This window comes from Pteronotus mesoamericanus, unplaced genomic scaffold (assembly GCF_021234165.1).
Source record: "Pteronotus mesoamericanus isolate MK-2021 breed Mesoamerican mustached bat unplaced genomic scaffold, CSHL_Meso_final scaffold_1066, whole genome shotgun sequence".
In the NCBI taxonomy this organism is placed as follows: Eukaryota; Metazoa; Chordata; class Mammalia; order Chiroptera; family Mormoopidae; genus Pteronotus; species Pteronotus mesoamericanus.
In genome coordinates, this window is record NW_026555299.1 from 2,074,392 (window position 1) to 2,096,489 (window position 22,098).

Here is a 22,098-nt window from a genome sequence, read left to right on the forward strand (position 1 = left end):
TGGGAAGCCCCCCTTCTCCTGCCAGCGTGGGGCCCTGCTGCGGGCACCCTCCTTCCTCGAGGGGCCCCCACCTGCCAGGGGCCAGCATGCCGGTGAGGTCGGTGGTGGAGCCATCAAGAGGCCACACGGGTGACAGCTGGGAACGGGGCCTGCACCTCCACCGACTGCTGTTTCCTTACTGGGAAGTCCTCGGGAGGTGGCTGGGCTCAGCCTGCGCTCAGGGCCTTTGCCTGGGGTTGGGAGCTGAGGGCGGGGTGGGCACTCTCAGGTGGCGTGGGCTTCATCAAGGCAGAGGCCAACGGCCAGGGAGCCAGAGGCCCCAGCAGGGAAAGTGAGGCCCAGGATGAGACGGAACCCTCTACTCCTGGGGAGGGGCGTCCTTCCTGGCCAGAGGCCTGACCAGCCCTGCCCCACAATTTCCGGGCAGCCCGCTCTGTCCTCCATAGATGAGTCTAACCCCTTATGTTACAATAATCTGCATTTGCCTCTCCCCATAACCCCCACCCTCCCACCCGTGGCCAACGGCCTCCACTTCCCCATCCCCTGGTGGTGGCGGTGCCCTCCCTCAAGCAGTGCCACGTCCTGTCGGCAGCCAGCTGTCCTGGCACTGGCCCGAAGGCCCGGGGGATGCAGAGGGCAGGGCAGCGCTGCTACTCCAGGTAGATATCCTCCGTGGGGCAGGTGTACTCCACGAACTGCTTGTAGAACTGCTGAAACGCTCTCCTAGGAGACAGGCAGACACGCACGCTGACTGGGCTCGGGGAACAGGAGCCTAACCCTTTCCAGGCGGGAGCCTTGGGCTCCAGTTCCCCCAGCTGCTGCCCAACTCTGTTGTGTACAAACTATGTTTCCTGAGTAAGACTGCAGTTAAAGAAAGGGTCCAGTAACTAAAGTGTTTGGAAGCTACTCCTCAAGACCGCCCAGGCCTCTCTCGAGGCCACTGTGCTCTGACCTGGACACGGTGTGCAGAGTGGGCAGAGGACTAAGGGGGACACTGAGCACGAGGCCTGTGCTTGAGGGCCTGGGGCTGGGGCTGGCTGGTGGGCCTGGCGCTTGGGGTACGCGCATACATACCCCACAGATTCCGCCAAGGCTTTGGTGGATTCTTCAGACACAAAGACGTGGCAGGCAAACCGGTGATCAGCGGGGTGCTTAGTGATGAACCCAAAGTACCTGTGGGAGGATCGCGGTCTGTCTGTGGGTGGGGTGGGGGCTCAGACCCCTTCAGACACATGCACAGCCCCCGCCCTGCCAGAATGGCTGCAGGCCCCCGGCCCACACCTCGACCGCTGCTCCACGCCACTTACTTGTTGTTCTTCGGATGGTATCCGCAGAAAGAGATATTTTTTAACTGGAAAAAGTGGCTACATTTATTCCCCTACAGGAGGAAGAGAGGAAGGTGGTCATCAGCCTGCAGGGGGCTGAGGAAGCAGACTAGCTGGGAGAGCCTGGGGGGAGGGCCAGGGCAGTCACCTGGGCCTCCTGGGAGTCATCCGCCTTGACGCCTATCTTCACGCCCCGCACGCTGATCTCTAGGACGCAGCTGGAGGGCGGGTTAAAGTGCACGGTGAGCCGGCGAGTGGTGGCAATCTGTGGGTGAGGGACAAAACCGTCAGGTATGGGGTGTCCCTCTCCCAGGAGCAGCCGGGGACTGGGCTGGGGCTGGGCACCCACTGCAGGGGAGCAGAAAGCAGGTACCTTTTGCATAGCAGCACAGAGGACGTCATTGCCTTTGTGGTAGGGAACCTGGACTGAGCCCAGGAACTTCACGCGAAACTGGTCCACCCAGTCGCTGTTTTTGGCCAGGGCTGGAAAGCAAGCACGACGTAAGGAGAGGCAGGGCCAGCAGAGGGTGCCACGGTCCGTGGATGCCCAAGCATGGCTGGGCCTCACTGTAATCAACTGTGAAACTGACCCAAAGCCCCCTCGGCCCGGCCCCTCCCTGGGTGGCTGAGATCTGGAGCACAGGTTTGCGTGGCAGCAGCTGGAGCAGGGAAGATGTGGGGCCTGGTGGCACTGGGGCAGGGGAAGGAACACTACCTGCCATGTGTTCAGGCTCCTTGGTGACCTCGATGGCGTAGTAGGCAGGAAAGATGCCCCGGGCCCCCGTGCGCATGTTGTAGGCCTCATACCAGTAGTCCTCAGCCTGCAGTTCCACCAGCAGGGGGTCATCCACTTCCAGCTCAAGTTCGTCTTCATGTCGAGGCACAAACCTGTCCCCAAAGAGGGCATGTGAGGACTTCACCACAGGGCCTCTCCAGCCAGGGCATCTGTCGACTCCACGCCTTGCTCGGGGAGCTGCACCAGCACGGTCAGTTCAATAAACATTTGAAAAGCATTCTGTGAGCCTGTCAGTGTGAGCTCCTGGGGGAGGCCAAAGCCTATCAGACATGGCCCCGCCATAGAGCAACTCACAAAGCAACAGAGGAAGTGACCAGAGGCACTAATAAAATGGTGAGAGGCGATGGGAAGCAAACGCTTCCACATGGAGAAAGGGGTAGGTTTGGTGTGGGGTCAGGTGCCGCATCTGCCGGGCGCCCTCCTGGGCCCTGGTCCTGGCCAGCTCAGGCGCTTGTTCCTGTGCTCTGGTAGCACGGCAAAGGCCACACTGCCCGGAACCATCCCTCTGTCCCCGTACCCTGGGTTCCGAGAGGGTGGGCACTGTCCCCCGGGGTTGCGCGGATGGATGCGCGCCAGCGTTGGGGATGGGTTTAGGCCTTGCGGTGATGGCAGGGCGGGGTGGCCCCGGCCGCTGCCTGATGGCTCCGCTCTGGTGCTCTTACCTGAATATGGCCCGGTGGGTCTGCTCCTGCTCCTCCCCGTTGATGACACAGGAGAAGAGCCCAAAGGACTCTGCACCTGTGGGTGAAGGGGACCAGCTGGAGGAGGGGGGCCCCAGCTCTGGTCCAGGTTGAAGGGGCAGGCAGAGAGCCCTCGGTCCTTACGTCGTGAACCAGATGGGCCTGAGGCCACCTCCCAGGAACACCCTCGTTTCAGCTCTTCCCACCCAGGACCCCCCCAGCTCCTGCTGCGGACTCACTGGAGGAGCGAGAGCGGCCACTCATGAAGACGTTCAGGAACTTCTTGGAGAAGTGGACATCGGGTTCATCAGGTGTGGAGTCCTCAGAGAGGCAGGCAGAGGGCCGCGGCCGGGGCGCCTCCTCATATTCCTCCCCGATGGCCGACTCGTAGGGCGAGGAAGCAGAGGCGCAGTTGTCATAGACAGTGGCCGAGTCACTCTCGTCACTGTAGTCTCCGAAGCACGGCCGCAGGCTCACCAGCTCCAGCTGTGCATGCTCATCTACCACCAGCGTGTACTTGACCGAGTCATAGGACAGCGCGCTGGTGTCCGAGCTCAGCGAGGCCCGTGGAGGTGGCGGCGGCTCCCCCAGGCTCCCCCGCCACCCTCCACCTGGCGGCTCGGCCCGCTCTGGAGAGGACAAGCAGTCGAAGCCCTCATCCTCCTCACTGATGGAGGGGTGCGGCCGCCCTGCCGATGAGGGGTAGGCGGCAGGGTCTGGATCGGAGCTGACCGACATCCGGCTCTCAGCTGGTGGCAAGAAGGCGGAGGTGGGCTCTGCAGGGTCTGCAGGCCGCTGCACCGGCGTCAGGTAGATCTCCTCAGTGGCCTCTAGCCGCACGTCCGCCTGGTAGTGGATGCGGTCTCGATGCGAGTGGCCCCGGCCACCAGGTGGGGCAGCCTGAGGGCCACTGGGAGGTGCCATCTGGGTGGCAGCGCTGCGGCGGCACGGGCTCTCGGTGGAGGTGCCTCGGTCCGTCGTGGGGGCAGGGCTGCTCTGCGGTGGCAGCTCATCGCTCAGGCAGATGTGTTCATGTGGAGGTGTCTGCTCCCCTGGAGAGCGGGCGGGTCAGTGCTGCAGGCAGGCGCCCTCACCGTTGGTGCCCAGGCCACCTGCCCCCTCCACTCAGCCACAGGCCCTCCCACTCCCGCCACAGCTCACCTCGGACGGGCCTACCCAAGGCTGTGGGACAGGCCAGTTACCCCTACTCTCAAACTGGAGGCTCCTGGGGGGCTCTGTGCAGAGGGGGCCGGGTCAGGGCAGGTGGGAGTCTGGGAGAAGGTGCTGACTTACCTGTTTTGAGGGGTGAGGATGATCGAGACACCCGGTCCTGCCAACTGTGCTTCTTGCCCAGAGAATTATTATTCAGTGTGTCCTGTGCAGAGAACAAAAGGCCTTTGTGACAGAAGTGGTCAACAGTGCCCGGCACAGGGAGGCCCTGCCCTCCCCCATCAGGCCATCCTTAGGGCATGTGCTGCACCCCCACCCTGCCACTTGTCCCTGAACCCCCTCTGGAGCAGGTAGCAAGGGTGGCAAGTCCCAGCCCTCCCAGCCGGGCCTAGCGGCACTGGCCAGCCCTTCCTCCTGGCTAAGGGAAGCTGGCCAAGCCTTAAGGACATGCTCTTATCCGCCTCCACAAAGGCGGCGATGGCCAATGTGCGTGGTGGTGAGTAGGGGAGGAGATGGGGGAGACACAGCAGGAGGCATCTGGGGACAGAGCTGGGCCCCCAGACCCAGACATTGAGGGTTAACATGAAGACTCTCCCTTCCAGCCCAAGGCCCCTGATGCTCAGGAAGATCGGGGAAAGGGGCAGAGGCAGTCTGCAGCCCGTGAAAAAAGCACAGGAAGGGTCTCCCAGCAGCTGGCCCTGGGACTGGGATGAATCATCCAAATGATGACTCCATAAGACCATTCTGTCACGCCCCAGGAGTACATGACTGAGGAGTGACAGATGTAGTTGTCAGAGGCCCTTCTTGTGGGCTCCCCTGGACGGCCCATGCCACATCCTCAGCCCCCTGGAACCCGCTCCACAGCGCCTTCACACAAGGCTCCCTACATGCAACCTGGGCCTCTTTCCCAGGAACACCCTCACAGGCCCTCACATTCATGAATCTGGCTGCCAAAATCCATCCCTGAGGATCCTGGGAAAGGAACTAATCCCCCCATGTGACCCCTGGACCCTCTACCAACAACCCCCCTCCCTGGGCCCCTCAGTACCTCTCCTGACTGGGCTTGGAAGACAAAGGGCCATAGTCACTCTCCCCCACCCTATTCAACCCTCCTTGGCATCCAGCCACCCGGGGGGAGGCCCTAGGCCCCCAACTCAGCCAAGCAGCTCCACCTCCCATTTCTCTTTCCTGCCTTCTGAGAATTCCCAGCTGCCCACATTTCAAATTGGCCACTGCCTCTGAGCTCCCCATCCCCAGCTTTTCACTGTTTCCCACGGTCTCCCACCCCACAGACCCCTTCAGAAGCCCTTTACCAGGCCTTGCTTCTTGTCCACCTTACCAGGCACCCTACATCCTAAAAAGGAAACCCTGAGGCAGCCAGAGGTCCCAAGCTCCAAACCCTTGCAACCCCTTAAAGCCCTGTTCTCTCAATGCCCCACTTCTCCTTGCGCAGGTCCCTCCACTGTCCCTCTGGGTCCCTTCGCTCCTTATCCTCCTCCTTAAGGGCCCCTCCCATTACGACCGATCCTACCCGCCTCCCAGACCACCTTCCCAGGGACCTCCCCGTTGGGAAGCCTCGGGCGGTCTCACCAGGCCGGCGACTTCTCTCCGCCCCAGACCGGCAAGTTCCCCCACAGCACCCTGCGCTGTCACCTCCGGGGCCCTGACCCGGGGCACCGCCCCTTTAGCCCCGCCCCACACCGCTCGAGCCTCACCTGAGACCGCGGCACCTGCGGGAAGAGGTTGAGCGTGGTGGGCCGCTTGGGCCGGTACGTGTCCCCGCCGCCCTGGCCCTGGCCCTGGCCCTGGCCGCGGAGCGCCGGCTCCTGGCGAGCCTCGGCCTCGGGCGGTCCCGCTCCCGGTCGCCGCGCCGCGCGCTCCTCCTCGTCCTCCTCCTCGTCGTCCTCGGCGCCGGGAGTGTCCCCCGCCGCGTCGATCAGGTCCATCTGCAGCATCTCGGCCTGCAGCCGACTCCCCGCGCAGCCGCCGCCCCCAGCCAGCAGCCCGGCACGCGGGGGCTGCGGGGCGCGGACGGAGGGGCGTCAGGGGGCGGGGCCGCGCCGGGGCTGGGGCGGGGCCAAGGCCGCCGCGCACCGCCCCCCGCGCACGGTCCCCCGCGCAGGCGAATCCATTCAACGGCCGCAAAGGGGTGGGAAGAGATAAGCGGGACGGGTGCCGGGCGACAGGGGACCGCGCCCTCCCACACACCCCGCGCGAAGATGCGCGAAGCTGCCTCCTCCCGACTCCAGTCGGCTCTTTGGGCAGTCCATACCTCTCCCCTCCTCACGATCCCTCGCTTCCTGACTCTTTGCATCCTCCCGTTCCCTTGGCAACAGCTTGGGAAGTCCACACCTCTCCCCCCACTCACGGTCCCCGCTTCCTGACTCTACGCACTTCCCGTTCCCTTGGCAACGGCCGGTGACCTCACCCGGGTTGTAAGCGGAGCCTGTACCGAGGGTACCGCTGTTGCCACGGGGACTAAGGTCGCCAAGGTGTTAGCGCCCCGCAGGGGATGGGGTGGTACTTGAAAGGGGCAGTGAAGAAAACTGGGAAAACAGTCCAGGCGAGGGATTCCGAGAGGGCCGCAGCGCGCTAGAGCGCGGGCCGGAAGAGGGATGCTGACGGGGAGGGGCAAGTGCTGGCACCTGCACAGGCAGTGGCGTCCCCCGCCCTCACGTCCGCAGGCCTTGGCCCCGCAAGCCTGAGACGTTCTCTCGGACCAGCCTAACCTTGAGTTCTCAGCTCTGCTCTAGTTCCAGCCTGCCACTAACTCCCTGGCACCTTGGACAGATCTCCTGACCCTCTTGCTCCCTCACCAGTTAATTGCCTCCCAGTTTCCCAGAGTCGAGGACTCACTGGCAATTGTGAAAAGCCCCCTGGAGCTTGCCTAAGGCCTCCCAAGGTACATAATGCCCCGGGGCCTCAGGGTCCTGGCTGATTGCAGGACCACTCTCTACAAGGCTCTGCCTGTGCATGTTCCGGGACAGGGCAGTAGGGGAAGAGGCTATGTACATTACAGAAGTTATGCCGGGGCCCTGGGACCATTCCCCAAGTCCTCTACTTCCATCCCTTCCCAGCTTGGCCAGAGAGTGGAGGATTGGGGTGCAAGGTACTGGAGGGTTATCCTCCCCTCAACCAGCCCTTGGTTTCTTCCTGCCTGGCAGGGCTTACAGAATATCTGGGGGCAACAGGAGATCACAACACAGAAACAGGCAGCACACCCCAACTCACTCCTTTGCTAGCCACCCTCCTAGTACCGTGTCTGCTTTGGCCAGCCACCCTCCTGAGGGCCTAGAGAAGCTCTGGGCTCTGCAGCCTAGCCTCGTGCTCTAGCTTCCATTTCCTATTGGCTCCTTCTTACTGTTCTGGAAAGACACAGGGGATCTCCATCTGACCCACACTCCCCAGATGCTGAGGACCTCCTGACAGGATCCAGGACTTTGGGGACAAGAGAGAGCCATCTGTCCTATGACAAAGCCGTGGGGTCAAAAGCAGCAGCAATGCTGGGTTAACCCTCCAAAGGGGCCCTTAGGACCCCTTTGCCTTGTGGGCCAGAGAGGACCTGGGAGGCCATGTGGTGTGGTTTGGTGCAATGGCAGCAGAGGGAGTGCCTTGGCTCTTTGTTCCTGCCCCAAAGCACTGCAGATTATACCAGACTCCACCCCGCTCTGCCTCAGGCTCTCTGCCAAGGCCACTCCCCAAAGGATTTTGGGTAGTATGAGCCTTCCCTTAACTAAGGCCCTAACTGCTACTGCCCAGGACCTCAAGACCTCCTGCATTAACTCCTGGCAAAAAAAAAAAAAAAAATCTGATTGAGGCCCAAGATGTGCCAAGCATTGTACTGGTTGTTTCCTGCCTGCTATTTCATTTAATGAGGGTGCTGCACAGACCCTGAAAGTTCCTTTGTAGATTTGGGGGATGCCCTCAATCCTGTCCCTACCCATCCTGCCACCCCACTCAGGCTCCTGGGAGCCCACCCTTACCCGTAAGGACAGGGCGTCTTTGCACTGCAGGCTGATGCCACACTCATCGGTGATCTCTGAGAGGTCTTCATCCTCAAACTCCTCCAGGCTGATGTCATGGGTGAGCCTGGTGGGGACAGGAAGCTGAAGTTATAACACAGGGGGATTGCTCAGCTCACTGATGTCTCCCTAGCACATCTTCCAAGGGGCAGCCCCTCAAAGGCAGATCACAGCTGCTGGAGGATGGGACTTGGAGTCCACCTGTGCCAGCGCGAGGGGTAATTAACAAGCAGGGAAGGCGTTTGGCTCATGCCAAAAGGCAGTCCTCCCGTGGTGGCAGCGGAAGGGGAGGCTCCATGTTACTGCTGCTCCTCCCGGCCGGGAGCTGTCCATCCTGTTGCCAAACAAGAGGCAGTGCCTGGAAGGCCCAGCTGGTCGGAGCCTCAGCTCTGCCAGAGAAAGGCCTCCCAGGGTCAAGGCAGGTGACAAGGCTGGTTCACACATGCAGGATGGGAAGAGCTAAGAAAAGACTCCGCAGGATGCCTAGAATCAGAGGCTCCCTGTCCAGTCCCTGCATCACAAACCCAAGGCGCCGAAAGAGGCGCTCCCCAGCCCCAGAGGGGTGCTCTGTTCCCCCAGCCTAGGAGCCCCTTGCTGCTTGAGCCACAGAAAAGGGAAGGGAAATCTCGTGTCAGTGTGGGGAGTTTCAGCCCATTCCAGGACAGACTAGGCCCCCATTCTGTGTTCTTGGTTTCATCTCTTCAACCATAGAATCACCTTGCCCAGATATGGACCCTGAACAGGAGGCTGCACAGATGGGGACCAGGAAGGCCGTGGGTTAGGGGCTGGAGGTGCAGGGAGCTGGGGAGGCAGACCAGCTCACTTCAGCACCAGAACACTGACTGGCTGTCCTAGAGCCCTCTCCCCTCCCCAGGCTGCCAGGCCCCTGCCCCGCTGTATTGCCTGCTCGCCCCAGCCTGAGGCTCCACCGGTCTGGTGGGCATGCGATATTTGGGAGAAGTCTGTGGGGGAAGTTGGGGACAATTCTGAGCCTTTTCCCATATAAGACCAAGAGGCTGAGGCTTAGAGCAAGAGAGACCCACAGTCCAAGGTCACCCAGGAGAGGTGGTAGCCCAGCCCCCAGGGGAGCCTAGGAGGCCCACAACCCTCTGCTTCTACCTCGGTCAGACTCAGGGACCAAGAGCTCAGTGGAGCTGCCCCCCCCCAAGCTTCCCCCTTCCCCACCAGCCCCCTCACCCCTACCAGCGCTCCCACTGATCCTCCAACCAGCTGTCATTGTCTGGGCTTGAATCCATCTTCAGGACGAGCTGCATGGAGAGCCCTGCCCGGCCAGGGGGCTTCGGGGCCCCAGGGCCGCCCTCTCATGCCCAGAAGGGTCGGGGGGGCCAGGGCTCAGGGCAGGGCTGGGGCCACAGGCCTCCACCGCCGGGGCCTGCCTTCTTGTGTCCTGCCTGCTGCAGAAGCCCGGGGAGCTCATTAAAAATACATGGGCCGGGAGAGGAGGCAGCAGCCACCGACCCGGGCCCCAGCCCCAGCCCCAGCCCCAGCCCTTCCCGGCCCAGCCCTCAGCCCTCAGCTGCAGGCAGCCTCCTCCCGGCCCCCTGCGCGCTGCTGCCGCTGTCACCGCCACCTCCCCGGTGGGATCAGGTTACTGCAATCGATGCTACCAGCTCCACCTGCCCTTCCAATGCCCCTGTCAGGGGCTGGGGTGGCCCCCCCTCCCTGGCCAAGGCTTGTAAGCAGATAGCAGAAATCTGGGCTGTTTCCCCCCCAGAGCCAGCCCCTTATCTGCTTTAAAGGGCCAGCGCCACACTCAGGGTGCCTGATGACCAGATAGAGGCGCGGGTGGAGGCTCTGAAGTTCTCCATGAATGGATGGCCCACAGCTACATGCTCAGCCCCACGACTCACCAGGGAGGATTCTGTGGGCCCAGGCGGTTCACAGTCAGGGCTACTGGGGCGGGTCTGGGCTGCCTCTGTTGCCCACTTGGTGCAGAACAGAACCTTGCCCCCTCCCTAGGGCCCCATCCTTCAGCACCCCAGAAGTGTCTGTGGGCACAGGAGGCCCCACAGCCAGGGAAAGGGCACCTGGACCCCTCGTCGCAGGGCTGGAAGGGTGGCCCGGCAGACGATGCTCTGCCAGTGGCATAGGCAGGGAGCTGGAAGGACCCTGAGGGAATGGCAGAGAGGGGTTCTCACGGGGGCAAGGGGGCTGGACAGGCAGCGTGCTCTTTCAGGCCTGTTTGGACAGAGCCGAGGTGGGCAAAGGTGTGGTGTGGGAGGGGTAGGTTGGGGAGGGCGGCCGAGCCGGAAGCCAGAGCAGCCCGGCTCAGCCTGGCTAGCACAGTGTGGCGTCGCTGGCCCTGGGGTACGAACTGAGTGGCTGGCACTAAGTTAACAATTACTGCACACTGACTGCCTGGACCGTCACTGAGAAGGCACCCCTGGACTTGGCCACAGGACCACGGGGCGTCTGACCCAGCGATGCCCTCAGATACCCCCGCTCTGCTGGGGACCCCCGTGCATGTCCATGTCTCCCCTTCCTCTCTGCCCAGCCCTGGCCCAGCTCCCGCCTCTACAGACCTCCCTGCTGGCTGGCCGGCCTCGGTCTCCCCGTGCCTGCACCACTCCACCCTGCTGACCACTATCAGGGCTGAAATGCCACCGCTCTGCCCCCTGCTCAGCAGTCCCTGCTGGCAGCCAACTCCTTGGTCTGGCATCTTAGGTCTCCAGCTTCCCCGTCTCCCTGCCGCCCCAGGGTCTGGCGCAGCACTTGGGCGGAGGCTATGGCAAGCCCTCACCTGTGCCTGCTGGGCGAAGGCTCAGTTAAGCCTGCTCCTTGGAAAGCCCCCCTTCCCCGCCCCCTGTGCCAGTGCCTTACAGCCCTCCAGGCCACATTCACTTGTCCCCTGTCATCCTCCTGCTTGTGGTAGGCGTCATCATCTGCATGGGCGCAAGGCAGCGTGGTGGAGCAGACAGGACCAAGGCTCCATCAGATACCCCCTGTGCTCCGGAGGTGGACGGGGCTCACACCCCCGACCTTGCACCCACCAGGTGATGGACACAGGCCCCCTCCCTCCTGGCAGCAGTCTGGACTGCACCCTCCCGGAGGGCAGAGCTGGCGAAGCCACCTTGCACACACCAGGCACTCAGCACAAGCCTGCTGGACGTTTGTCAAGTGACAGCCTCAGCGTGCTTCGCAGCTCCTCTCCACTCCCCCGGTGTCGCGGGTGTCCCTGCTTCCTGGGAGGGCAGGTCTGCGGGGGGGCGGCAGGGGCCGCTCTTGCATCCTGTGCAGATGAGGGGGCTGAGGTCACCTGAGCAGTAGAGGAAAGAGCGCTGTGCTGGGGCTCAGAAACCTGCCCTGGACCCCCAGCTCCAGCGGGCCGGGCTAAAGGGGCTCCTTATCTTCCTTTTTTCTCATGAGCAAGGCCCGATGGTGGAATGGTCACCATATCAGGCTTGGAGGCCAGAGACCTGAGAGCAAACCCTGACTCCGGCAGATTCCTCAGTCCTCAACACAAGCTTGGCAGGGGGGTTATTTGCTCATTTTCCAGATGGGGGCACTGGAGCTCAGACATAAGGTGTTGGAAGTCTGGGGTTTCCCCTACAACAATGAGGTCACCCACACCTGCCCCCACACCACCTCAGAGAGCGGAGCATCTGTGAATTGCCAAGTGTGGGGAGGTCTCGACCAAGGATCAAGGGATGGAGCCCCCTTTGCAAGCCAGCCCTCCTCACCCCCATCCCTACGCCACCCATCCCCTGCCCTATTCTCCTGCTTCTCCAGGCACTGGATCACCCACAAGACCCCTTTTTTTCTTTATTTTTATTGCTGACACTGTTGCGGATGTCCGCATTCCCCTCTCCGCCTGCCTCGCCCAGCGCCGGCACCCCCTCCCCTTGGCCGCCACCACACTGCTATCTGTGCAGGTTATGCAGGCCTGTTCTTTAACTGAACCCCTCCCTTTCTTTCACCCAGGCCCCCCACCGCCTCCCCCGACAGCTGTGAGTCTGTCCCATGCGTCCATGCCTCTGCTTCTATTTTGTCTGTCCATTTATTTTGTTCATTAGATTCCACGTATAAGTGAGATCCTACGGCAATTGTCTTTCTCTGACTGGCGTACTTCACTTCTCCGGAAGGCCCCTTGTGGAGGGAAAGCTAAACAGCCCCTTGGCTCCTCCAGGCTCATGGAAGGCAACTGTGGGCTGGGAGGGCGAGGAGAAAGACAGAGGGGAGGCGGGAGGGGAGGGAGGGAAGAAGGAAGGGGGCCACCTCCCCATCCCCATGAACCACTTTCTGGGACCCCCGAGCACCAGGTGGCCGCCTCGAGCTGACTCACACGACCCTCGGCCGGTCTCCTTCCCTGGCCTCTAGATCTGGAGGTGTCAGCAGCTTCCCTTCGGAGTGGCCGCTCCCGTCAATCAGGCCCGCTCGCCCATTCGAGTAGGATGTTCCCCGGGTCTCATCCATATTAACATTTGGTGACTCTGTGTCATGAACATGGTCTCTCGAGACGAGATGGCCCTGACCTCTGGAGTTATCTTTGTATGTGGGCCCCCGTTCCTCGCATTAACCTTATCTCCCCAGTCCAGGGCCCGTCCCTCCTTCCCGCCCAGCCCGCCCCTCGCGGCATCCCGCACCCCTCCCTGCGCCGAGCTGTCCCCTGTGAACAAGCGCGCCTTTTGTGTCCGACGCCTACTTCGTGGCCTTTTCTGCAGCCGCACCGCCCTGCCATCCTCCTCCCACCCGCAGCAGCCCTTGCCCTTTCTAATTTGCTGTTTCAGCCAGTGGGAGGCTGAGTTAGAACTGCGTGCAAAGTGAGCGCTGAGATAGAGCGCTGAGGGTCTAGCCAAGCGAGGCCAGACGGAGCCAGGCGTTTGGGTGTTCAGAGGCCACCCTTGTCTTCCGGAGCCTGGCTCTCCGGGAGTGAGGTCAGGGTGCCAGCTGAGTGACCTTGGGTCCTGGCCACAGTGCCCCATGGGCCCCCCTCGCAACAGAGCACACCAGCGGGCCAAGGGTCCAGCCTCTCTCTGCCTTCCCGAGGGTTCTCGGGACACCCGTGGAGCGGCTGCTCCTCTCCGAGCAGGTGCCCCATTTCCCTCTGGCTTCCCCGTAGGCCGTTCCTTCTCCACTGGGCAACCAGACCCAACATTGAAAGGCACACCTGGTCCAGCCACCCCTCGCCGCTCAGAATCCTTTAAAGCTTCCCCTGGCCCTTCGGGAAAGGGGCCCGAACCCTCACCGGTGCCCTGGCGGCTCAGCAGGCCTCCTCCCCCCTGTAGCCTGCGTTGCTAACTCCTCCCCCACACCCCACGTCTCTCCCTCCAAACTCTCCAGACTCCTGCCCCGCTGGCTCCCTCCACAGATCCTTCTCTGGCCTCCCTGACCAGGCCAGCAACGCCCCTACTGGCCCCCTCAGTCCCTCTGGCTGGTGATTCCAGGTCACGGTAGCTTTGCCTTTGGGTTCCCCGAACACCGGTGGGCTCCCCTCAGAGGCAGATGGTCCACAGGGTGGGATCACGTCTCTTGATGAACCATGGGTGGGGCCTAACAGGTACTTAATAAATGTTGTTGAACGAATGGACCATGGAGGTCCCCAGTGCTTTCTAGATTTTCCCATTGGAAATGTCTTAGTCTACTCTCCTTTCAACTCAACTCCCTGTGTGCCCGCCTATGGCAGGCACGGGGTGCGATGTGGGGGCCTCTGGGAAGGCAGGGCTGGCTGGAGGGGTGGGGCGGGGGGACCAGGCCCAGCGACATCCTCAGAACCTTCTTTCCACTCCGCCCCGCCCACCAGCTCTTCGGGGGGCACAGGTCAGGCTGGGTTTCCTTCTCTGGTCTGGAATTCCTTTCCCGACTATATCCATGTTGGGGTCGTCTCCAGGGGAAAACTAAATCCAATCCAAAAAACAAAATCCAAGGGACAGCCCCTACTGGGGGTACAGCGTGTCTGACCCGTGTGAGTTCCATGGTGCCCACATGCAGCAAGAACTCTGGGGTCCGGGGATGTGACTTTTGGGAAACTACCCTGAGAAAACAATCCCAGACGTGGAAAACCTTGTACACAGGATTGTATTCCTCAAACCGGAAAGTAACGGAAAACAACCGAAGACCCTGCACCGCGGGCTGGTTAAACCGTGGCCGCCCAGTGGACGGAACATTATGCAGCCCTTCGGATGAACGTTATGAAGTCTGCGTATTACCGTGGACAATGGCAACGAATACAGTGAACAAAAGGCCTCATGTGACCTTATGGTTTCATGTGATGAATCACACAAGGGGAAGAAACATTAACATGAACATGGTTGGCGATCTCTTCTCCTCTGTGTTTCCTGAGACCCTGTACACCGTAGACACTAAATAAATGCCCGGTAAAGGAAGTCCTGGTTGACCGGGGCACTGGGAGCTCGTGACGGCATCAGGCAAATCTCCAGCGCCAGAACGAGGCCGGGCCCACGGCTCATGCTCCCGGAGGCTTTTTGAATGAACACGAGAGCAGGGCCAGGGCACAGAGATGGCATTGCAGAATGGGGAAGAACCCCTAGTGGGGGGGGTGGCAGTGACCCAATTTGTGGAAGCCCCCGGGGCCCTTAGCCATAACTGGCTGGGTCCCAACAATCCAGAGACCGACCTTAAAGCTCCGACATCAAAGAGCCAGGGTGGAAATCCTGCCCCAGGCACGTCTGGGCTGTGTGAGGCAAGTCAAGGCTGTCCCCACATTGAAGGGCATCAGGACCTGGACCTGGGATGCTGCCCAGCCCTGGGGGCTGGGGGTGGGGCAGCTCCTCCAGCAGCAACAAACCCCCCCCCCCAACAAACGTGCTTGTAAACTATGGCCCAGCCTGGCCCTGGGCCACTCCCTCCACCCCGCCAGCCGGACATCTCCGCTGTCTCCCTGGATGGCGGTGGTCTCTGAGGCCCTCACCCCTCCTTAAGAGGAGACTCCTAGGGCGTTTGGGCCCAGCCCCATCCTCTCCAGGCCCCGACCTAAAACCAACCGCCTCCTTGCCTCCTCCAGTTGGGCCCCCCCAGTGACCGCCAACCTCAAATTCACCAGATCTAGTAATTTCACCTCCCTGCTCCCCAAACCTCTCCCCACTGGACACCGCACCCCCAAGGGGCTCAGAGTCCTGCTGGACTCCTGCCTCTCTACTCCTTCCCCCGGATCCCTCACCAACAATTCGCCCTCTACATCCCCTTCACCTGCAGGACAGCCAGCGGTCTCCCTGCGTCCGCGTCCACTCGCTACCTGGCAGCCAGCGTGATCCTCCCACGGCACCGCTCTGGTGCGGCCGTTCCCTGCCTCAACCTCTGCTGCTCCGCCAGCTTGTCAGTGGACAGGCCAGGTCCCTACCCAGCCTTTGAATTCTGCGCTCCCTGCTCGCCACGCTTGTGCCAGGCTGGGCGGCAGACGCCCTGCCCGCTCTCTCTCATCTCAAGCCCTTCGGCCACGCCGCCCCCTCCCTCATCACCACTCCCGCTTTGCGGTGATACTTACAGCCTCCTGGCCTGAGCTGAGAGGGCCCTCTCCCGACCCGCTGACCCCCAGGGCCCCAGTCTTAGTCACCTATACCTACCAGCCTGTCTAGTCAGTCTGCCTGGCTGTCCCCGCCGCCCTCATGATGGCCAGGCCCACCTCCGCCTCTGGAGTGACCCTGGGGAGCCTGGCAAAGGGCGAATATTTGTGGAGTGAACGAAGGACTGGCCAAGTGTGTGCCCTTGTGAAGAGGTAAGTAAGGAGGTCCCCGAACCTCTCCGTGGCCTCTCTCTCATCCCTAAGGCGGCGTGATGGGGCAAAATCACCACGATCCAAGCAGTCTGAGGCCAGGATTCTGTTCCGGCTCTGCCACCAACTTCTGTGTGTTCTCAGGGAAGCCACTCAGCCTGTGTTTCCTCCAGAGTAAAAGGGGAGCGGGTGGGTTTGGATGAGCTGATTTCTGGTGTCTCCCACCCACGAACCCAGGGTAGCCTGCTCACTTTACTCCCTGGGCACCCTCCGCCCCTCCACGCGGAATGTCCCACTGTCCCTCCCCTTCCTCCCACCCACTCAGCTCAGTGTATCCATTGCGTCAGTTTCAAAATTCTCTTATTGAGTTTTCTTTATACAGGCAGACCTTGGAGACATCGCGGGTTCGGTTCCAGACCACTGCAATTAAAGTGAGTATTGCCGTAAAGCACATCGCCAATTTTTTTTGGTTTCCTAGTGCATATAAAAATTATGCTTACACTATGCTGTAGTCTATAGAGTGTGCAATAAGCATTATGTCTACAAAACCCAATGTACATAACTTAATTTAAAAATACTTTATTGCTAAAAAATGCTAACCATCATTTCCAGCCTTCAGCGGGTCATAATCTTTTTGCTGCTGAAGGTCTTACCTTCAATTTGGAAAAAAAAGCTCTATCTGCAAAGCACAATGATATGAGATATGCTGTAATGAACATGTATCACTTTCATATTAAATTTAAAAAATTATTTTGTAAGTTGCAGAAGCAGCCTATATTTGTTATAAAAATAAGAAGTCAAGTAATACAGCAGTGTGCACTATAAGCGCAAATTCTTTCCCCTATACTGTGTCCAGAGGCAACTACTAGTAACTGGTTGGAGAATATCTATGCTCCGGAAAAAGAAAACACCCAACATATCTATTTAAACCAACTACCAACAGCCACATGCTCCCCATCCTTCCACTTCCACGACATGCTTCACCCCTCCACCAGCTCCCTACCAATAGTGCAGGGTGCGCTCTTTTCAGGGCGGCTCTCAAATCAGACTGCCTGGGTTCGAACCCCAGCTCTCCCACTTACCTAACCTCTTAATGCCTCAGGTTCCTCACCTGCAACGTGGAGATAATAATAGCACAGTGTGTATCGGGTGCTGGTGGCAACACCCTTGTGTAGCACGTGCTCAGAATGGCACCCGGGCGAAGCGGGTGTCTCGCAGGTGCCAGTGCTCACCGCGGTCGCTCTCTGACAATGCGCAGTGTCATTTTCTGTACTCCCGTAGGGCAGCACCCAATGTTATCCTTAATTAAAGTCTACACCAATAAGCCATTATTGAGCACCTACTCTGTGCTGGGCATTGGGCAAACTAAAGTTTAGGGGTTGACTCCGTAGGCCTTCTGGAAGTTGATGGCGGTGCTGGGGGTGCATGTACCCGCACACAAATAATAATGGCAACAACAACAATAGCCCTGCACAAATGCAGCTCTCCACAGCCCTTGAAAGGCTCAACATGTGTTGTCCCATGCAAGTCTTAGGACCGCCCTGTGCAGAAACCAACATTGGCATCGCAGAGAAGGATCAGAGGCTCAGGAGGTTAAGCGCTCAGTCTCAGGGCACACAGCTAAGAAGGCTAAGCAAGGACGCAAACCCAGGCTACCCCTCCAAAGATCCACCAGAGAGCAGTCACCATCTAGGGTTAAACCAACCTGGGCTAAGAGATCTGAGAGGCTGGACAAGGGAAAGGGCAGCGGGGGCTGCGCAGCCCACGGGGCAGGCTCTGTGGGGCGGAGGCTCTGCTCTGATTATCCCCGCGAGCCAGCCTTGTCTCCACAGCCAGGCTGTGGTGTCCTGGAGGGCCAGCCCACGCCCCAGCCCTTGTGTGCTGCCACCCTTGCCCGGCTGGCCTGGGACTGCACACACTCAGTGCCTGGCACCCACCTTGCCAGCTCCTCTCACTTAAGAGTCCATGATAACTTGTCTCGACGCAGGGAGGGGAGGAGAGCACTGTTGCCTGGGGATCAGGAGGCAGGTGAGGGGGTCAGAGCCATCCTCCAGGTCAAAGGCAAGGCCTGGATGTAGAGTGCATTGAACGCGCAGACCTGGGTTCCAGTTCAGCCTCAGGCTCTGACTTCCTCGAGGTGCTTTGGCCAGCCTCCCTGCCTTCCTGCAGCTCAGCCTCCTCAAGCATGAAAAGGGCCGACTGGCCCCCACGCCCTGGATGGTTATGAGGCCAAGACTGGGAAAATGCTTTGAGCAGCAAGGAGCTATGTGAAAGCCCCCTGTAAGTGCAGAGTGGGGGCCGACACTTGTTAAGGGCTGACTTGATGTATATTAAGGAATCAGTATCAATGATCTCACCTAACAGCTGAGACTCAGAGAGGACAAAAACCTGCCCGGGTGTTGCAGCTGGAAAGTAGCGGAGTAGGATTGGAACCCAGGTCCCTCTAAGCCCATTGTGCTTCCAGCGCAAGGGGCCTGCTGGCAGGAAGGCAGCGTTTGCCCTGAGGCAGCGTGTGTCATGCCAGGAGGGGTCCGTGTCAGAACTCAGCCTGGCTCCTCTGAGGCGCCCATCACAAAGGCCCCAGCTCTGGGGCCTTCAGGCTTGGCCTCTTCCATCTGGTCCCCTCCCACTGGTCTTCCCAGCTCAGCTCAGCTCAGGGCCTCGGGGGAGTTTTCTAGTGCTGATGATGCCATTAGAAATCCACAGGGGTCCCTGCCCACCTGAGGGCCAGGGAGCCAGCAACCCCCTGGTCAGAAGAGGGGCTGGTGCCAGAGCCCAGCTGGGGCCTGGCTGGGGGGCCCCAGGAGAGGGGAAGGCGCCAGCTCATTAGGGGGAGGAACAATGGGGTATGTCTAGGCCTTTTTCTCTTAGATTCTGGAGCAGTGACACCTCCTCTTCCTCCTCTTCAAACGGGGCCAGAATTATGGAGAAGGCACATCAACCCTTCCCCCATGACATCCACTGTCTGCTTCTCTGAAATCCACCTCTCCGCTGCCTGACACCAGATAGGGGGCAAGGAGAGGGCTGAAGGGGAGCACAGGTCAGGGCCCTGGGTACTTACTCCAGTAGGGACTCCCCCTTCCCCAGTGATCCTGGCTATTCCTGGCCCATCCAATCCAGACTCCCCCTCCCACAGCTGGCCCTAGGATGTCTGGGCTGAGACTGAGCCCTTCGCACCTGCACAGAGCTGACAAGGTCAGTCCTTGTCCACATCCACAGAGGGTCCTGGCATGCAGGCCTGGGAGTGAGGCACCTCCGGCGAGGCAGGGCTGGGGGAGGGGCCCACGACTCCCTCCGCCCAGCACCAAGGTTGTCCGCTGCCATAAGAAACTGGGACCCGCGGGACATTCCAGCTTGCTCCCATCTTTATAGGAGCCTTCGGACTCGGCACAGGCAAGCCGGCCTGCCTTCCCTGGGATCTCATACCAGATCCCGGACCACAAAGTCGGAGAAAAGGCAGTTTCTGCGCCCCTCCTCCAATTTCAGCTGAGAATCTCCTAGCCTAGGACGTGGAATGGCGGAGGGAGCTGCCTGCACCACGGACAAGCAGCGGCTGTCAGTCTGGACTTGAGGGCTGAGGGGAATTTTGAGGCTCTGTCCAGGGAAGAGACCCCATCCCCAGGCCGCCCTCTCGTTCCCGGAGGTCTGGTGTGTAGTGTGCTGGGGGCGGAGCGGGTGGGGTAGGGGGTGAGCCGGGGCAGATTAGTCCAGGCTGAAGGGCGGGGCGTGGAGGCCGGGGATTCTCACCTGAAATTGGGCGGCGACGCGATGTGGAGCCCCAGGAACGGGGAGGCGGCAGGCGGGGACGCGGCCCCCCCGCCCAGGCCGCCGCTCTCTCGCTCCGCCATTCTCCGGCACAGCCCTGGCCATCCGGGCGGAGCGCGGCGCGGAGGCGGCGGAGGCGGCGGAGGCGGCCGAAGAGAAGGAGGAGGGGGCGCGGCGAGAGGCCGCGGCGGGCTGGACCTGCGCGGCGGGCGCACCTGCGCAGGGCAGGGCGCGGCTCCGGATCGCACACCGCTCTCTGGACTGGCGCGAGCGCCACCGCGCGCGCCCCCGGGTCCCGGCTGGGGTCTCGTGCGCCCCGCCCCGCCCCGCCTCTGGGCCCGCTAGCCCCGCCCGCCAGAGCTCTCCGAGGTGCTGAAGTCGCGGCCCCCACAGCCCCCCCCCGGCTTGGCCCAGTCCCACCCTAAATTCCACACTGACTCCCCTGTGCCCCTGCCCCTCCCTCAAAGCCTGCCCGCCCAACCCCATGCCCTTGCGGGTCCTGCTAGTTGGAGGGCGTGGGCCTAGAGCCCAGGTATCAGGTAACTAATTGCGGACACTGGTCTTACGGGCCCAATCAGTCCCCACAGCAGACAAAGAAGGAGGACTGGAAGGGAGGGTAGTGGAAGAAGACGAAGAAAGGCGAGAAGGTGCCCGGAGTGGGCCCCTAGCGCAGACAGGTTTCAGGTCGGGCGGTGTGACTCCAAACGTGTCACAGCCTGGCTCTGCAAGTGATGTGGCCTTGCCTTAGTCCTAAAGTCTGCTTTTCCTATCTGTGAAATGGAGACAAGAATGGTCCCTCTCACGGTTGTGAGGCTAAAACGTAATACAAATGCGTTGTCACAGAGGCTGAGAACAGCCCATCTCCTGCTGGGGCCCGGGTCTCAGCCCATCCTGTCCCCTGACCTTAAGAGGACCCTCCTAAGGACTCTCCCTAGAGGGTCTTCTCTCTCAAGATTGACCCAAGTCCCCTTTCAGCCCCAAACAGCTACTAATGATGAACTGAACCCTTCCTCTTGGCTGCTCTCGGCTTTTTCTTTTTCGTGTCAGAACTTCCCCAGGTTGTCCCCTTTTCTCACTCAGCATCTCAACTGCAGCCTCCCTCCTCTGCACCCACAGACACCCCATGGCCGGCTTCTCACGTTCTGAGACTTGGGACCTTTCCTTCCACCCCCACAGTTACTTTCTTGGGATTCTTTTGGTGATTTTCCTGTCCCTCCCAGCACCTCTCCCCATTAGGTTCATGCTGTGGTCTCTTCCCAGGCTCCTCTCTTCCAAGAGGGCTAGGTCTGTGCATCCTTTCACAGAACACAGATTGCTGGACACGCAGGCTGCTGGCCAAGGCTAGGGCCCCAGCTTTGGTGGATCATGGAGCCTCTCTAGCCAAACCTCACTGGCTTCTCTGGCCACGGGGGGGACCGCACCAGTTCTGTCACCTCTCTCTGAAGAAGGGGCATTTCACAGCGTGTGGGACCGTATTTGCAAAGCTGGACGGCCAGCTGGTGAGCTGCCCTCTTTTCCTTCAACAGAGCATCCGGAAAGGAGCTGCAGGCAGCAGCCCTGCAGCAAACCCCCAGCCCCAGCCCCGAGAACAAATATCCCAACAGTGGAGCTGGTTCCCTGCCCCGGGACCAGCCGAATGGCCACTTTACCATCCCTGCTGCCGTGGTCCAGGCCCCTTTCACTACAGCCAAGCAGCAACCACGTGCTGCCATGGCGCCTGGCTCTCCTCCCGTGAAAGCAGCCTTGCCATGGTGGTTCACTGTTCCTTAGAATGGGTGCTTGTCTCAACTAGAGCATCCTCAGGTTGGGGGGGTGTGTGTGTGTGAGACAGCTCCATCTTCCAGGGCCTTTTGCTCAGGAACATAGGTATCCCTTTGTTCTTAGCCCCTGAGGCCAAGCCAAGGCCACATCAGATAGAAGCCAGGAGAAGGAAGAGAAGGAAGAGGGCCATCAGGAGCTTCAGAGCAGAGCTAAGGATGAGAGGATCCCCAGGGTCAAGTTCCCCCTTTTCTCCCTCACTCGTGCAGGAGAACTGATGACATTCTTGGGCCTTGCCTGAGCCGCTTCCCATGGGAAGCTGGATGTGGGCTAATGCTCTCACTTTCAATGGCCCACAGGTAGAAACTCCCACGGGAAAGCCCGTGCACGCTGCACGGTGAGGACCACTCTGATCGGGTGGCAGGAGACGAAGCCAGCATCCAGGCCCTGGGCTTGGCTGTGGGCGGAGCTTGACCACCTACCCTAAGCCAGAGGCCTTGCCTCCCGTCTGTGCCACACTGCTGTACCTTAAGAGGCTGAGGTGAGATAAAGGGATTGAGGGCCTGACTGATCCCCAGCGTAAGGGGTTTAAGTGGGTCAAAGGCTGGGTATAAATGCAGAACAGCACTTGGGATCCTACCTCATTCTGGGTCTGAAGTGTTCTGTGCCACTCTGGCTGACTGACCCCCAACTCTGACAAAGGCCTGGAGCTCCGGTTGCTCACCCAGGAGGATCCCCTTCCTCCATCCCTCCCCAGCCCCGCCTCCCTGCCACCCTCAAGGAGGAGTAAGAGGCTCCTGGTTCCAGCAGAATCAAGAGGGTCTGGCTTAAGGCTTCCCTCAGACCCAGCAGCCCTACCGATTCCCAGTCCCCAGACCGCCCACAAATTGAC

The 22,098-nt window shown here is 60.7% G+C and overlaps 1 protein-coding gene across 3 annotated transcripts; it reads right to left on the reverse strand.

Moving 5' to 3' along the window:
- Positions 1 to 528: 528 nt before the first annotated feature.
- On the reverse strand, positions 529 to 19,582 carry MAPK8IP1 (mitogen-activated protein kinase 8 interacting protein 1). 3 transcript variants are annotated; one of them, XM_054587190.1, is made up of 12 exons: positions 19,431 to 19,582; positions 7,955 to 8,060; positions 5,687 to 5,989; positions 4,095 to 4,176; positions 3,041 to 3,853; positions 2,784 to 2,859; positions 2,041 to 2,213; positions 1,699 to 1,808; positions 1,474 to 1,590; positions 1,308 to 1,378; positions 1,075 to 1,173; positions 529 to 723 (listed from the first exon to the last, which is right to left on the reverse strand). In XM_054587190.1, exons 1-12 carry the CDS (start codon positions 19,529 to 19,531, stop codon positions 651 to 653), a joined length of 2,124 nt encoding a protein of 707 aa, XP_054443165.1. In that variant the 5' UTR covers positions 19,532 to 19,582; the 3' UTR covers positions 529 to 650. The 3 variants fall into 3 exon arrangements, with proteins under 3 accessions (XP_054443165.1, XP_054443164.1, XP_054443166.1); XM_054587189.1 differs by lacking the exon at positions 19,431 to 19,582 and adding an exon at positions 12,297 to 12,536; XM_054587191.1 differs by lacking the exon at positions 19,431 to 19,582 and adding an exon at positions 9,197 to 9,493.
- Positions 19,583 to 22,098: the final 2,516 nt, after the last annotated feature.